This window comes from Podarcis pityusensis, assembly GCF_964106645.2.
Source record: "Podarcis pityusensis genome assembly, chromosome: 6".
NCBI classification, from domain to species: domain Eukaryota; kingdom Metazoa; phylum Chordata; class Lepidosauria; order Squamata; family Lacertidae; genus Podarcis; species Podarcis pityusensis.
The window spans coordinates 29,361,376-29,379,098 of NC_138030.1; the positions used below are offsets into that span (position 1 = coordinate 29,361,376).

The window sequence follows — 17,723 nt, forward strand, 5'->3', positions numbered from 1 at the left end:
GAGGGGGGGGAGAGAGAGAGAGAGAGAGAGAGAGACTTACTTGCAATGTCTAAAAATCAGCCCCTTTTTGCTGCAAACAGCATCACATAGAACCAATAGAAACAGCAACATTTCAAAAAGTCCTGAATGCCAAATATCCTTGAAATTGTTTATTTGCCTCCCACATTATTATAAAAATAACATACCACACTGTTTCTTCCTACTGCAAAGTACTATTTATTCCACAGCAAGTTCTGTGTGGATACGTGTAGTAGGAAGGACCCAAACAAGCATTTCCTCTACACAAGTTCAAAAAGCATTAAGCACTGGCATTCCAAAAAAATTATTCCTTCTCTTGAACTTTCCAGATTATTTAAGGAAAAGCACTTCCCCTCTCTTTGTAGGAAGGGGCCTTCAAGTCTGGCCTTGAATTTCCCAAATTCCATTTCCACCTAATGGAGGCGAAGGTTTCTGCCTTGTTGCAGAAAGGCAGCCTTGCCTCAGAAAAGCATCTTTTGCCACTTTACCTCTTTGTCTGGCCCTTTAATAATACAATAGATAAATATGCACTCTGGTGCTGGGGGTGGGAAGGCATACAAATGGAACTTAAGAAAAGGAAAAGCAAGAAAGAAATTCCAGAGTCTTCTCCCCCACCCCCTTATCCTTTTCAGGAGGAAGCAGTTTGGAAAAGAGAGAGGGGACGTGGGTTAGCTTTCTCACTTGTTTCTAGTCAATCAGAGTTGTGCTCAGCAGCTTTTGCTACAAACAGGAGAAATGAGTTTTTGGAAGAAGGATGTATGTCTGACCCAAACACAGTTGGTATGCTTCCACAGTGGGCTTGTGGATGAAATGATGGACACCTGGATGGATGGAATGCATTCTCTGACTAGTGGGGACAAGGTCACACCCACATCATGCATTTAAAGCCATGGTTTCTCCCTCAAATAATCCTAGGAACTACAATTTCCAGCATCCTTTGGGGGAAGCCATGCATTTTAAATGTGCATTAAATGTACATAGTGTGGCGTGTCTTCAGCAAGAGTCTTTCTCAGTAAGGCAAAATGAGACCTTTTAACTTGGGATCTTACATATGCAAAAAAAAAATAAAAATAGTTTGCCACTGGGAAAAAGCTGTAGCCTCTAGCTAAGCACCTGCAATCCCTGGCTATAATTTAAAATGTTGGCCACGTTTTTTTAAAAAAAGGTCAGTATTTATCTAAACATTTCCTTTAAACAGTTAACATTTGAAAACAGGGTGCTCAGTTCCTCTAAATGCCAACATTTAAGCACTATCAAAATTTACAGAGCCAAGTTGTAACACTTTAGGCCTTAAGTGTACAAAACTGTTTTGCCATAGTACTAGAGACAAGTTGTCTCAAAGGACAGCAAGAAAAACTTTTCAGGCTTCCCCTGGTGGCAGGGTGGGGAGGTGGGGTTTACATTCACAAAGAGGACACTGGGGGGGGGGGGATCCCTGCAGCAAAGCAGCTTCAAAACAGACAGAAGTAATCCTAAGGGACCAGAACAATATTCACTTGTGCTACAGAAAGGATGGGAGATGCTCTCTATGCAGAAACTCCACTGGATGACCACAGAGATTAGAGATGAACGCTGTATTTCTGGATGGAGTGATGCCATAGATAAAGCTTGAATTTTCAATAACATATTCCTGTCTTCTTAAACAAAACAAAGCCCAGTGCTTAATCCACATTACAACTGAACTATCATGGCACCTCCCAGGGAACCCTGGGAATTGTGGGGCTTCCCCCCACAAAGGTACAGTTCAACCAAACCGTTGAACTGCCGCAGAGAACTGTGGTTCTCAGGATCCTTTATAAGATTCTTTATTGGAAGCAGATGACATGTGCCAGTCAAACTGGTTTATGTTTGCAATGGATACATGGCTGAAGGGAGGGGGGGAGGCTAAGCTTCCCCTTCTGTGCATTTCTACCCACACAGAATATATTATTCTTTCAAATCAAAGATGAGATGATAAACATGGATTTTAGTTATACCACTTTAGTGGACAGAACTGAATTATTCTTCACACACCAAAAAATGCTCTGTACATAGGAAGCAGGTATCAAGAAGAATGGTTCCTAATTGGCTTTCTTCATGCCATGCTAGTATTCATTATACAAGGAGCTTTTTTTTTATGTAGAGGAGTATTCACATGATATCATGCTGTAAGCAATGCTTCATATTCTGACTCAGGTGTCTTGTGGGTAGGAAGCAATGGACTCAACATTTAGCTCAGCCCTACATTTTTTTGCAAATCATAAAGAAAATTCACACTGCATATGCTCAGAACTAGATGAGCACCAGCAGGATGGTGACATTTTGTATGGGGATTCTTGCTTGCATACTGAATGCATTGTTGACGTAATCATGTGCAATTGATTGCTTTAAAAAAAAAGCCCAGGGTTGCAATGCATTCATTCATGTGCATTACTTAAAGCAGGGATGCCGAGCCTATGGACCCCCCTCCTGATATTTGTTGGACTACAGCTCCCATAATCCATTGTCACTGGCCCACCATGCTAGGGCTGATGGGAGTTGGAGTAGAACAACTTCTAGAGGGCCACAGCTTCCTCACCTGATTTAGATGGAGGAGAAAATAATGGGAAAGAATGGAAGGTTGCAGCAAAAGCAAATGACCAATTCTGATATTAATTCTAGAAACTATGAACATTTGGAGGGCAGGCAAGTAGAATACTAGGCACAGCTGATCCACAGAAGATCCGAGAAATTCATTTGATTCAAAACGCTTGGGAAAGTACCTCCTACTTTCTGGTAAGAGTTTTCTAGTAACTCTAAAGAGTGAACTGAAAGCATTGAAAATCAGCATGCACATGTGCCATTTGATAAGGGAAAAGATACAGATGTATTACTACTTTCAGCTAGCAGAAGTTATAGAGGGCTATGAGGAAATGCAAAAGCAAAAACCTCTGGGTGCAGACATGCTCAATCATCATGCCTTAATTATTCAATCCGACATAATCGGTTTAAGTATCACATCACATATCCACATGAGTTCTGACCATTTTCTTGGTACACGTTCATGAGTACAAACTCATAAAAGAAAGGACGACTAAAGAAAAGAGTTGAGTTTTTGTCAAGTTAACACTGGGCCACTTTAGTCTGGAAACACAATTGTTCTGAAGACAATATAGCATTATTCCTTGGAAAGGTATTGAATAAAAACACTCATGCTCAAAACAAGTATGAATGTTTTTGAAACATGGTGCTTTGATTACTTCCATCATTTAGATGGCCCTCTAAACATGCTGAAATTTCTTATTTTGTCTACTGGCCTGCAGTGGTTAATTCCACACTCTCTGCTGGGGTATTCATTGTCCCACTCGGTATTTCCTGGGGGGTTTGATGCAGCAGGTGATCGCGGCCCAACACTGTTCTGAAACTCAGATGAAATATGAGAGAAGTCCTAAACGTGGAAGAACAGAGGAAAAGAAAATGTTATAAAACAGGATATGGGCAAAACAGTCTGGCTTTACCCATAACTTCCAAACAGAGTCCCAGCTGAGCAAAGTGCTTTAATGTATGGATAGCAATATGTTCAAGAACTTCATTTAAATCAAGACCAAAGTGAAAATATACAACAGGATGTTTATTCTCTAAAGAAATCAGCTGCTTTCTTTCTCTTCCTTGTTTTACAAGGTCATGTTTTGAGAAAAATTCATTCCATATTTATTGCCCATATTATGCACAATGACACATAGATACTTTTGCCTGCATCTATGTTTTTGTTTTGTTTCTTTGCAATCATAAACACTTTCCCCAAAAGAAATGCGTCTCTCACTGCTCTAAGGCATTAAAGTAGTTGAAGTTAAAGTAATGTGGTGAGGAGAATCTTTACAAGCACTGTTGCTTCATCTGATGACACCTTTTTGACTCCAAAAAAGCTTGAGAGACAGTCTAATGGGAGATGCTGTTGCAGATGCTGGTGTATGGTTTAATCATAATCAAATGAACAGCACCTATTAACTAGGAAAAGATGAGATCTGAACAAGGAATTCAAGCGACAAGGTTTATAAAAATTAAGCTTTATTTGGACCAGTGATGCAAAATACTCCATTTCCAAGTTCACCTACTTTAGAGCTCTTCAACTGACTTTAATTAGTGTTAGTTCTACTTCACTATAATTATTTTGAAGCTGGTTTGAAGATTTTGATCTAAATTACTACGTTGCAAACTACCACAGTGATAAACCATGACAAAAATGTTCATATTTGCAGATCACTTCTCACTCTCAATCCCCAAAAGAAAGCTAGGAGCACTATGCTATTATAATAGTCAAAATATGGATAACCATGATGTGACATTTCAGAAGGAAGACTTTCAATAAAGCTATTTCTCTCCACCCCCACCCCCAATTGACATCAACCAGGTGCAAATACAAGGCAGCTCAGAATCCAAGGAAAATACCAACTCTTGAGAGTTCAGGAACATGGAAGGTTCTGCTCATATAAGTCCATGTATCCAATTACCTATATGACAGATGTCCTGAACACATAAACTGTGGGGAAACTGCACTGCAGATTCACCTTCAAACTCTAAATGATAAATGCACTGGATCTGTCTTGATGAACAAATCCACACACTTGAAAATGAGGGGCATAACTTTGAAATGCTTTTCAATATAAGAACTCCTGACTGCCGAAATCTCCATTAGTTAGCACAGCAGCAGCAATGTTGAGCTTTTGCCACCGGTGCTTTGGGGTGCCTGGCTAATATATTGCTCTATTTTGGGGTAGTATATAGAAACCTCCCACAACAAGGTGATGCATTTTATTATAGGATTCAAATTATTGCAACCCAGAAAGTAATGACAGTTAATGGCCTTTAAGTGCCATTTGAAAAAGTAGTCTTGGGTGTGCCAACTTGATGTGATTCAGGAGGTTCCTGATGGGTAGCCCCTTTGAAGATCAGGGAAATTATGCTCTGGGAGATGTTTAAGCCTTTCCTCCCATGCCTTTCCCCCAGTGTAAATCAGCCCACACTACTAGCTAAACAAGCGGAAAAGACAGCAAAAGATGCTATTCCTGTCTTTTACCCCTTTTGGAGCTAACAGCAGTTGGAGGAAGGGTGGCATTCACATGGGGGGAAAGCCATAGGAGGAAGGAAAGGCTGAAACAGTGGTCTTGTTCACACATTATGGTAAATCATAGTTAATGGCTCGTCATGAATGTGTGTTATCTCACTATCTTTGCTCCTCCCATGGGAAAAACAAACCATGACCTTTGGCTTAGCGTCATGTCCAAATCAGGGATCATGCAACCAAGGTTTATTCTAGGGCTTGCTGACCATAGTTTGCTTGAGCAAAACGAAACCACAATTCTTGCCAGGGATCGTGGTTTGCTTTTCCAGAGTGTTAACAAGGACAAACAAAGAAAGTAAGAACAGCAGATTTGTGATAAATCGTTAAATGTAAGGGTGAAGTAGGCCACTCTCTTCCGAAGCACCATTTCCCCAGTCTTCAAAGCAGCCCAGTGGGGGCTGCTGATTAGCAAAACAAATAACCAAGGGACACCCCAATCATGGATCTGTGTCTAGTTCACCCACAAGTTCGCAAAACCCAGATGTGCAGAATTCATGGTTAAGAATTGTAATTTAGGGCTGAAGCCACTCACCTGCTGGCCTGGTGGTGAAGAGTTCATTGGGGGCTGTACCTGTAGTGCCATGGAAGGAGACAAGATGGGTTGCTGTGGGACCTGCTGCATGCTGAGGGACTGGTTGAGGATGGAGCTCTGTGGGTGGTGCAAAGACAGCTGCTGATGGAGAGGGGGGCTGATCTGGAAAGAAGGGGGTGGCGAGGCACTGATGCTGGGCAACATGGGTTTGGAATTGAGGGTCCTGGAGAGGCCGGGGTGAGGGTGTCCACGGTAGCTCTGCAGGTCTGCTGGGGACAAGAAGGAGCCCAAGCCAGGATAGGGTGATGAGGCCTGTGGTGGCATCGTATACAAGGGCTGTTTCGGTGGGATCATTTTTGAAGGTTGGTTGGTTTGGGCACTTTTTGTCTCCCCTTGGTCAGCTGAGCTCTGCAAAACGGTGGGAGGAGGAACCACACAAACACATAGAACAGATTGCAAATGAAGGACAAGTCACTGAAATTAAGTACATGCAACTTTTCAAATAACTGAAAGGCACAGTTCTCCTCCCCTTTTAAACTTTGCCCCTCCTATCAGATGATACTAAGCAAGGAAACCTAAGAACAAGTTGTAAAATGCATGATTTAACACGTATTTCCAGTGCTTGAAGTTCAATAACAGTTGGCCTAAATAAATAAATATCACAATGGAAATCAATATGGCATGGAGCAGTGGAGAGGAGGCAACATAGCTCAGTGGTAGAGTACATATTATGCATGCAGAAGATCCCAGGACCAATCCTTAGCCATTCTACTTAAAGGATTCCTGAGACCCCCCTAAAGCAACTGCCAGTCAGAGTAGCCAATAGTGCCCAGGATGGACAAATCTAAGGCTGCTTATTAAATTATGCCGACTCGTCAGCTGTTTTACAATTATTGCCTTTTGCAAATTCACAAAAATCACCATGGTGCTACTGGTTGCAAAATGGGCAGCACCATCTCAATGGCCGCCCAGTAAGTTCATGATGCATTGGAGAGATGAAATGAGGTCAAAACTAAAAAAAAAAAACCCCAAAACTTTCTACTGAACTATAGTAGCTTCAGAGTTGAAAAATACAGGGCAGGGGGTAGGTATCTGGGCAGTGATGGAGATGGAATAAAATAGAGGGGAATATAGCAATTTCTAATTCTGGTAGCCTCAGCATCTAAGTAACTAACGAAGGTGCCCCAGTCCCAAACTGAAGGATTGTTGGTGTCTGCTATCTTCTATGCCACCTGCTCCACTCTGTACAGGGATTTTCTAACACTAAAAAATTACTTATTTATCTATCTAAAGCAATAGACAAGATTTTAAGGCATTTGCTAGCAAAGATAATTGGGTGATGGTGGGGTTTTTTTGCTCTCTCTCTCAAAGTCCTCCTTCCAGATTTATTTAAATATGAAAGTCACCTTTTAAAACTCTTTTTTAAAAAAGCCCACAACAGTTATTATTGCTGCTTTGCTAAATGCGGCGAGATACTGCACCAATGAATTATATGCAGCATGAGCAGAATACCAATATCAAAATATCCAACCTTAAATACATTCAGCGCAGTTATGAATCTTTTTAAACACTTAAACCAATGAAAGGGACTCGGATTATTTCCTTTTTGACCTTTTTGCCACAGCTCTTAACCTTCAAGCATGGCTCTGTTAACTCCCCAGGCAACGTTCCTCAGTGCTCACTCCACAGCATGAAGTACATGTTTACCCCTATTTTAATTATACTGAAATTAAAATTATTTAATTATTTTTTCCAAAGGGAAAAAGTAAATGTAATTCTGCACAATTTTAACTCACTTTAAAATGGCAACCGTGGCCTGGCCGCTTGTATACTACTGATGTTGGGAGCTCTCCGTGGTTCTGAAACACTGTGCCTACCGCATAGGGGAAGAGTGGTAGCTTAGCGGTAGGACACATGCTTTGCAGGCAGAAGGTCTCAGGTTCAATACCTGGTTGAAAGAGACTCCTGTCTGAAACCCTGGAGAGCTGCTGCCAGTCAGTGCAGACAGTTCTGAGCTAGATGGGCCAATGGCCTGACTCAGTGCAAGGTGGCTTCCTATGTTCTTGTTGAAGTAGGTTGGCTACCCATCCAGTTCTCTCCTTCACAACTTTAGCCAGGAGTGCCAACAGGGTTTTCTGGGCCCAGCGGGCTTTCTGACCCACATGGAAAAGTGTGCAAGGATTTGCTCTGTGTCATAGGCAAACTTGTGTCCTCTTCTGCAGGTGGAGTGGAGGGTATGGAAGTAAATCAGTGGCCACACATAGAAACCATCTCTGTTTGTAAGCAGAGATTGGATGACCATTTGTCATGGATGCTTTAGTTGAGATTCCTGCATTGCAAGACCAGACGACCCTCAGGATTCTATGAGATGTGAGTAGTGCATGAGTGAGGGGTGGAATGAAAAGTTCCGGCTCTGCTCACTTTTGCTGACACCCACTTTCATTCTGGACCCATCCATTGCTGACATGCAGCTCCTGGAGGCTTGGCCATGAGGCTGAAAAAAGTCCTTTGTCCCAATATATCTGTTATTCATAGAACATGATGACAGTGGCCACTGAAGGAATATCTATGGATTACCAGCACAGATATTTTTTAAAAAATCATTATTATATCTCAGTGTCTCCTTTGTTCTAGCAGATAATAATTCTTATTTTCCTATTCCCATTGCCACCTAATCAGCCACACCATTACGAGTTATTGCTCCATCAGACACTCTTTCTCATCTTGCTATAATGCATCTATGTGACATCAGGTAGCGATAGTTGTTGGCTCTGGTGCAGAATACTACTTCAGCACAGAAATGCTTCCATTACTATAGACAAGAAAAACAATACTGCAAAGCAAATGAGCCACACTGTATATACGGCAACAGCCACCTACTGGATGTATTCAGAAATACAAAAATATTTACAGAGTAAACCTGCCAATCTTAACCCTTCAAGGCCTACTCCCCAATTCCATTCAACTCTTTCCTTTGACACTCCATTTAATAGTGTCTTCTGCTTCTAAACAAATTTATATAAAATTCCAGCTACTTTTGCTTTGCTATGTCATTCATCAAAAGCCAGTGCCTAGTTTCCTTGCCTCTCTACAGTAGCAGACCTAGTCCCCCACTTTTCTTCCTCACATCCAGATCCTAACAGCAGCAAATGTTCCATGGGCTCGTCAGAGGCAGCGTCTTGCTCTCTCTGCCAAACCCATGTTTTGGGATAGAAGGCATTCCTAACTTCTAATCCTATGAAATTTGAAAAATGAAGTCCTCCACTCAGTATATCAGATACTGAGAATTCACAATCTGCAGGTAGTACGAAATGATATGAAGCATATGTTGGGAAGGAGGGGCCAGTATCACTTGCAAATTTTTTCTGGGTTTGAGGCAACAACAGAGGTCCATGCTTGCCAGCTTTAAATGATCTTAATGGTCACATGAACTATTTTACTATCATGACTGTAAGTGCACAAATGAACTGACAATCATGTACAAATATATTTGATCAAAGATGTCAATCACAGCTGTACATTGATTGATCCCATCCCCATCTTTGTTTCCTTAGATGTAGGATCCTGCCCAACCTATTTTAACAAAGCAACTATTCAACATACATTTCCCACTGCTATGCCCTGGATCTAATGGAAGTCAACCTAGTGCACCATTCTCTTTTTAACAGTAGGCAAGCAGATGCATTTGGATGTCATGCAAAGACTAAGCCAGAGCTTTTCGAACTGTGTGTTGCGACACGTTAGTGTGTCGGCTGCAGTGTGTAGGTGTGTTGTGTGAATGTTCCCCGCACTCCTCCCAGGGCTGGAAAGGGGCTAGTTTATGCTCTAGTTTGCTAGTAAAATTGAATTACTGTGCCATACGAAAAGATTCATGTCTAAAAGATGTAGTGAGCATTGGGCTCACACACTCCGTCCATCACCCTAGCATGGCCACAAGGAGGAGATAGTATGCTTTTGATTGCAATTAACCACAGTTTAGCATGCTGTCCAAATCAGCTTCATAAACTTGGTTGGTTGAAGTTTAGGATTAACCACAGTTTGTTGGGTTTGGAAGACATAGCAAGCTGCAGTTAATGTACCTAAAAATCTTCTAAATTCTTCCTTATGGAACAGATAGAAAGTGGGCTGTAGTCACCTCTTCTACAACCCCTTGGTTTCTTTTGTTTACCTTCTGGTACACCCCAGCTGAAGCTGTCTCTCCCTTTGAATCACCTGCTACTACCACTCCTGAATCTAACAAAAACACCAACATTCTACAGAGTAATGCAATATATAAAATGATGGTGATGGGATTTTGATATTATTATTATTATTATTATTATTATTATTATTATTATTATAAAATTGATTTATTTAATGCAGAATTCTCTGGGCCCTAATCACCAGGCCAGATCCTCTGCTGCTGCAAATCAGTCTTGAAGGGGTAAATATGTATATCCAGCACATATCAGCTGCATGCAAAGTTCACGAAACCTGGCCTTGGCTCTTCCATGCCATAATGGTGCTTACAAAGAGCTGACAGCTTTGCGAAGAACACGAAACCTCCAGTATGGTTTGACTGTGGACAAAACCGTCTAATGAAAGTTATGTTTTGTCTTGCTTTAAGGGGTTTGGGATCGCTCTGCAGATGATCCAATCTGTCTTTGATTATGTGGGTAAACAAGTATTAACCCAGACCTTCAAATCAAAGTTATGACTCTGGTGACAGCAGGGAGCAATCCCAGAAGTCCTGCCTCTAAACATTGCAATATACTACAGTAAACCAGGTGGGTTTTTTTGTTTTGTAAGAGGGGGAGACTGGCATCCCTACAATGTATCCTTGAGCCATGCCACAAAGTATTTCACTTTGCTCTTGCAGAAGGTAGTTAACACTGAAATCAGTTCTGATAGCACGGTTACAGTGCATTTCTTATAAACTTGCTCCTCCCCAGAGACTTCCACGAGTTGCAACTAATTTATCATTGCCACATCCATAGCGATTCACGTATGAAACATAGTCTGGTTACCTTGGAAACCAAGCTGGCCCGGTAGGCTGCCAGAGCTTTTAGATACTCCTTCTTTGCTGCTTCGGTTTTCCTTTTATATGCCTGAAAAGCCCAAGAAAAGAATATTAATTAAACAAACAGAATAGGATGGTACTTTTCTGACTTGTTCTGTGACTTACTCCTTGCATATTCCTGAAGGGGACTGTGACCTGCTTTGATTTGTTACAAGAGTAGACTTCATGTATGACTGATGTGAAACTGCAATTGGTCTGCAATTTCCAAAGACAGAACGCGGGCCTAAATCAAAACCACCATATCTAAACAATTAAAAAGAACCTGGAATCAATAAATGGTACCTGGTCTATTATAGATTGCGCTATCTTGTATTTCATCTGTATGCTTCTGCAGTGCATGAGATAGCTTAACTAGTTGTTTGAAGTGGTCAAGATTCTGGGTCTTGTTCAAAGTGTAAAAAAAATTATGGTCTGAAATGGTTACTGAAAGAACCATCCCCTATAAGTCTAACTGCATGCTGCAGTCATCAGGAGACGTCCAACCCTATATCCAATCCGCAACAGGTGGGTGGGTAAGTGGGGCGGGGCCTTCTTGATGGTGGCACCTGGGTTCTGGAAGACCCTATCCAACAAAACTCCAGGAAATCCAGTTGACCTACAATCTCCCTGCCTTCTGTAGGAAGGTAAAAATGCTCTTTGCTATAGCTTCTAGTTTACATTAGATGAGTTTATTGTTGTTGATGCTAGAATTTCTTTATTCTTTTCTGTATTGTTTTACTGCTTAGTTGGTTTTTGCATAGTTTTTTATTTGTGATTTGCTTCATTATGTGAGTCATCCTGGGGCAGTTTGCAACATTTTAAGGGACAGGATTCTCTGTGTAGCAACCATGATGTTCATAGTACTTGTCCTTCTGGTGTTTTCGAGGTAAGAAAATCTATGGTGATAAGATAGATTCCTTAAAATACATAGCCTTATGTTTCATATGTCATGATGGCACTCAATTGACAGATAGAACGCCCACCCCATCCAAGACTTGGATTTATAGGCTTGGAGGCTGACAAGCTAGAAATCTCTGAGTGTGAACTTTTTGAATGTTTCTTTTTTCAAATAGAGGAGTAAAGCCATCACAGAAATGAGCTATATTGCTTCATGTTGGCAATGATATGAACCCTCTTCATTTGCCCTGAAATCAACCAGGGGGCTTCTAGAGGAGTTCCTAGAGAAGTGAAGAAGTAAACTTAACTTTGTAAAGTATGACAAACCATAATGTTATGCATCATTACCATTTCTGTAAGTAGAACTGGTATGAATTTCTGTTTAAGCTCATAACTAATAAGGACCAGGTGAGTTAAGAGCTTATAATGTGAATGAAACATGAGCTCAACTTACTGCCTACACTTAAGTCAGATCTGCTTAAATAAATAGGAATAAATTATGTCACATTTATTTCAATGGGTCTACTCTAAGTGTGACTAAGCCTGGATCCAAATCGCTTCGTTTTGGACAAATGTAGCTGCCTAATCCAAAGTCAGATACTTGTGATGTCAAATGCTGTATAGCATAACTACCAAGAGAGGAGTCCAATGAAAACTTGACTATTAACATTGGGCAGCAACCCAATGTTAATATTCATTCTGGGAAAACAGACTTTTTATTTAAAAAAAACTCCTCCAGCTGTCCTCATCTTATTAGAACATCTCAGCAATTGGGATGTTTTCATTTGCATAAAAATTACATGAGATAAAAACTAGATTTAGGCCATTTATATGTAGCTGAAATGAAGGTTTCCAAACTTCTTAACAAGAAAAAAAACCTGCTTTGTGGTTAACAAGTGAAGCCAATTTGAGCTTCAAAAACCCACCCCAATTTCTTCAGAAGACTCCCAAGAGGATATCAGGTTTGTCAGTGAATAAATTTCCTACTTTTAAAAATTTACTTTAGTTACACTCAGACAGATTTAGCTCCAGGGAGAAGTTGCAGTTTTTTGTAGATAATGATCCTGTTTCTCAAGGTAAAATGTGAGAAGTAGCAGCTTAACAAACATTTGATCTTCATAATCTTAAATTGAATTGAAGTTCATATGCAGCAAACTCTTAAATCCAGGACAAACAGGTAAATGAAATGATAGTGAGGAATCTATTAATCAGATTAATCATGCATTTCCTTGGGTTCCATGTGCAGTTGCCTCTGGAGAACATTCTCTCTCCTAGTGTAGATAATCTTATGACTGTTCAAACATAACAGGGAAATACAGTAAGAGGGGAATGAATCCTGAACTCCACTGTCCTAAATTGAAGCTTTTTGCTCATGTCCCAGATGTTGAAGGAGTAGTGAAACTGACAAGATCTGATCTCCCACAGCTTCTGGTTTATTTATTTATTGAATTTATACACCGCTCTATACCTGGAAGTCTCAGGGCGGTTCAGTTTCACACAAAAGGGGATAGCCTTACTGTGGCACATGGGGAACCTAAGGAGACCATTAAAAACAACAAAATAGGTTTGGTGTATAATGCTGAACTTAAGAAGCATAATGCACTGCCAAAAGAATTTTTTTTTTAAAGTAAATTTAGAAAATATTATTGAGCTGGCAAGGAACTGGTGTGGGGAACAGACAACTTCAACTTTTGTCTTTTCCTTTCAAAGGGCTACATGAGCCACTCATGGATATGGATACTTATTTTCATGTACGAAACCTTCCTCCAAAGCCTTTTAAAGCTCTCAGGGCAAGGAAGGCAAGCATGTTATTAATCTTGATCAATATAAGTGCAGACACTAAACCATGCAAATATCTATATAAGAAGCATTGTTGCACATCTGCAAGTCAGATTTGGGTTTTCAAGGGTACAGCTCAAACCACAAAGGGCTGGTTTAGTTTCTTGATATACTTCCAACCTGGAGCAGTTATGTAGATGCAGCTACATAGAGAAAGTAACACCTAAATTTCTCGCACAAGGTACAGTACCACCAGCAAATGCTATTTCTTCCACCCAGAAGTGTGTGTATGTCTGTTGAAGGTGACAGGTGGACGCTGAAAGTATATCGAGAGCCGGGGATGAAAGAGACAATACAAAAATCTTCACTGTTAAAGAATGATCATTTTACTTATTGATTTTTGTAGCAGGTTGATAGCATATTACTGCCAAAATCACATTTTCAACTCATAATCATTCATGTTGGCCTTACAAGAATGTTATGCAATTAACTGTTCATTGCTGTAATGAGCTGCAGAATATCAACTGTTCAGAGACAAAAATTATGATATTTGGTTACTGAAGGATGAAATATTAACAGCCAGCCAATTCAGCAGTTATCGACCTTCCCTTACCTAAGAGTAAGGTAAAGGGACCCCTGACATTTAAGTCCAGTTGCAAACGACTCTGGGGTTGCGGCGCTCATCTCGCTTTAAAGGCCAAGGAAGCTGGCTTTTGTCCGCTTCCACAGACAGTTTTTCCTGGTCATGTGGCCAGCGTGACTAAGTCGCTTCTGGCGAAACCAGAACAGTGCATGGAAATGCCGTTTACCTTCCTGCCGGAGCGGTACCTATTTATCTACTTGCACTGCGTGCTTTCAAACTGCTAGGTTGGCAGGAGCTGGGACTGAACAACGGGAGCTCACTCCATCACGGGGATTCGAACCGTCGACCATTCAATTGGCAAGCCCAAGTGGAACAATGGTTTAACCCACAATGCTACCCGTGTCCCAAGTGGCTGTGCAAAGGCTTCCTGATCTGTGGCCCCAGGAACAGACCACTGTGTCCTGTGACAACCTGGGGGCCGACCACCCTGCCCCAGATCCATCAAAGCAATTTAGGGGTAGGGCTGAGGCTTCTTAAAACCCTATTCTCAACATATGATTGGGAGGCTGGGGTGGAGTGAGATGCTCCATCCTTGCCTCCCCTTTCCAGACAGAGGAGTGGGTTGGTAAGCAGAAAGATTCAGCCCTGCAGGATTCTACTCCATTGTGAAGGGCTTCACTGCAGCTTGGCAAGGATCAGCAACTGGCAGATCAAATCGTTTTGCTAACCAGCTGGGGTGGAAAGATGGAGAAGTCTGGTGGGAAGGAGAGGCTGGCTGAGAGAAGCATCCATTCCCCTCTCCCACGAAGATGCAGCTGCCTAGTAGGTCCCTCCCTTTTGTGAGTTCTCCTCCCTGCCCCATGCCTGCTTTTTCTTTCTCCATCAAGCCCCCTCCCCTTCAAGCTTTGCATCAATCTCAGAAGCCTAATGAGCCATGTTGACCTTGGGGTCTCTCAACCCGACTCGACCAATGCCCTGATTTCCTGAATCAGCCTTATTTGATTTGGGCCTTGGATGAATCTGATGCACAGCCCTATCTGGGAGTCCTCTTTTCTTCTTCAAGCAAACAGGAAGTGGGAGGGCGACATCTGTGTTCCATACAATCAAATAAATTGCCAGTGAGATATTTATGTTGCACTTGCAAATGCCTTCTTTAAAACATATAGAGCAAAATCCCTAGTTCAGGCACAGAATATGGCGCTCAAGTCTATCCAAATGAATGAAGATCCCATGGAAGATGTTTTTAAAGCATATCTTAGATTTCTCTAAAATTACTCATTTATCTGCTCAGTGCTGAGACCGAAATAATCAAGATTGGCAAAAGGAAAGTATGGAATTTCTGGAATTTTCTGTTCCACAAAATAAATATGCCTTTTGCTCTATTCATGCTTTTCTTGTGTGTAGTGGAACTGTGCAGTCACTGTAAAGTGAGGCCAACTGTTTAGCCTCATTCCCCAAGACACATCCCTGTCCAGAAATAAGCATGCCATATGCATCGTTGTCAGCAAGGTGTCCCAATTGCATGTAATCCCTACCCATGAGCAGGAGCTTGTGCATTTCACTTCCTTTACAGGCAGTTGTGAGCCACTTGCCATTTTCCCAGGAAGTGGCTGCAAAGTCAGGGGCAAGGCTGCCCTGCAGGCACTAAAGGAATGTGCGACTAGAACTTTTGTCAAAACAGTATCAGCAAAAATATATGTTTTAATACTCAATCAGTAGCACCAAACTGGGCTTGTAAAACTGAAGCCCTGCTCCACAGATCTACTGAAAGACATGCATTTTGTTTCGGATATAAATGAAGTGTTTCTGTAATCTGTGTCCATCTGTAAAGTAAAAATAGAGCTATGAGTCATAAACCTGCCATGGAAGGTGATATGGTTTTAGCTACTAATTTTAGACCTTATAACTACATCCAGGCTGCTCTTAGCAGCTGAATTATATTTGGGATTTTGACCACATTCTCCTTGGGCCAAGTCTCATGACTGTCCATGGTGAGGCTGGCTCCTTTTGCAAATATGGAAGTTTACCATTTGTGTGCACAAGTCAGTCATGAAAACTCTGCACACACTGATTTTTGGCATGCCACTGGGAGTCTTCCACAAGTCCCACTATCAGCAGCATCGTAAAAGAAAAGGTGTGCACATGCATGGCATCAACCTGCATGTGGTCACTGGCATGTGGTACCATTGGCTTCAAGCACCAGCTCCCATCCAAGAGGGATGCCCTTCCTGTCTCCATTTAAAAATTTCACTCAAGTAATATAAAACTCTTTTGTTTGACAAACGAGGCCTTTGGGCCTTAAGCTTCAATTGACAATTTTTTGATTAAAGTCCTGAACTATTGATCCTTGTACACAATTACTTACACACACACACACACACACACACACACTGATCCCATTCTGGACTGCAAAAAGGGAGAAAGGCAGGGCTAGATTCAGTCCCCACTCTATCCCTTAAAAGGTGGGTGGCACTATTAGAATTAACCGCGCAGACCATCTGTTAAGGGATATTGGTGCGGCCCCAATATATCAAGGATCACTGCTCTGGGATTTCTGTTACCTGGACTGCAGTGGAACTTAATGCTATAAATATAAGCTAATTGGTGGAGCTAGCAAGAAGCGAAAGCTCAGTTCTCTTGAAGGACTTCATCTCACTCCAGGATACACAAGCACTCCTGTTCCCTCCTTCCTCCCACCAATAGGATGGAACTGAATGAATGTGTGTTGTTGTTTTATTTTAATTGGTATTGAGGGCTACAAGACACTTTGCCTTCACATTTTACTCCTAACAACCATAATCATATGTTTGTGAGCAGGTGAATCTGACAATGCTAACCGTGAACAGCCCCTCAATATGAATGTCAATATAAATGTCAATATATCTTTTAAACCCACAATTCTGACAGGCCTTGCTTTTTCTTAATACTGTTTCGACTCTTGCTTTGGTATGTAACTATAGTAGAGAATAAAAGGGGGCATGAACAATAACTCACAGTGGGCTGTGCATATATGTGCTCAGTAAAAGACTGCAACTGTACCAGCACACTCCACCTATTGCAAAAAATAAAATAGAAATGTTTATGTGTATGTGCGTGCATGCACACACACGGTATGCTCTCAAATGCATACAAGTATCATGCACAAAAAGAACACACAGTATGCATTACACACGAACACATGCGCAACTTGTGAAGGGACGGGGAGGAGGGAGTACGTGTACCCTCCTACCCCTTTTGTGCATGTGTGCACGTACCTCCCACTCTTTCCCTCCTACCATTCCTTCTTAATCTATCTGGCAACTAATGGCAAGAATTATAGGTAAGGAGGAGGTTGGCAGGCTTTCTATGACAAGCACAGCTTCCAGCAATCACCTCAAAGGTGGGGAAGGCATCCGCTGAGCATCTGCTCAGCCCAATCCAACCTCCCACTGCTAGTCTTTGGCAAGTGCTGCGTGGGCATCAGCTACGAGGCTGGCTTGATCCCTCATTATTTTTCTGCAAGTTAAGGGGGGACTCAACTATAGATAGAAACCTTCTCCAGTTTCTCTTCTTTGTTGTCCAAATGGATACAGATTCTGCATTTCAAACCATTAAAAGATTGCCTTCTGTTCCAATAAAACATGCTTTTTGTTTATAGCATTGCAAAATATCCTCTTTCCAGGATCCTCAAAAGGGCACACTCATTGTGGTTTTGTGGTACACTGATTTAAATGTAATTGATTGAGAGCCAGATGGTTAGTTCAAACTGGAATACCACATGAGTCTCTGCAGTACGAAAATGATTCAACATGCAGCA

General features: G+C 41.5%; 1 protein-coding gene and 1 long non-coding RNA gene across 8 annotated transcripts in view; one reads left to right on the forward strand and one right to left on the reverse strand.

The window, feature by feature from the left end:
* The window catches only part of LOC308479568, a 106,216-nt gene that overhangs the window by 20,067 nt on the left and 68,426 nt on the right, over positions 1–17,723 (forward strand). The window lies entirely within an intron of this gene.
* The window catches only part of TOX2 (TOX high mobility group box family member 2), a 256,169-nt gene that overhangs the window by 4,506 nt on the left and 233,940 nt on the right, over positions 1–17,723 (reverse strand). For 6 of the 7 annotated variants that reach the window (XM_081010270.1, XM_081010272.1, XM_081010269.1 and 3 more), the window contains 3 exons: positions 10,637–10,717; positions 5,631–6,038; positions 3,294–3,424 (listed from right to left, as the gene is read on the reverse strand). In XM_081010270.1, coding sequence (XP_080866396.1) covers positions 3,294–3,424; positions 5,631–6,038; positions 10,637–10,717 — 620 coding nt within the window. Of the gene's footprint in view, positions 1–1,180; positions 3,425–5,630; positions 6,039–10,636; positions 10,718–17,723 lie in introns of those variants that run through there. The other variant, XM_081010266.1, reaches the window with a different exon arrangement.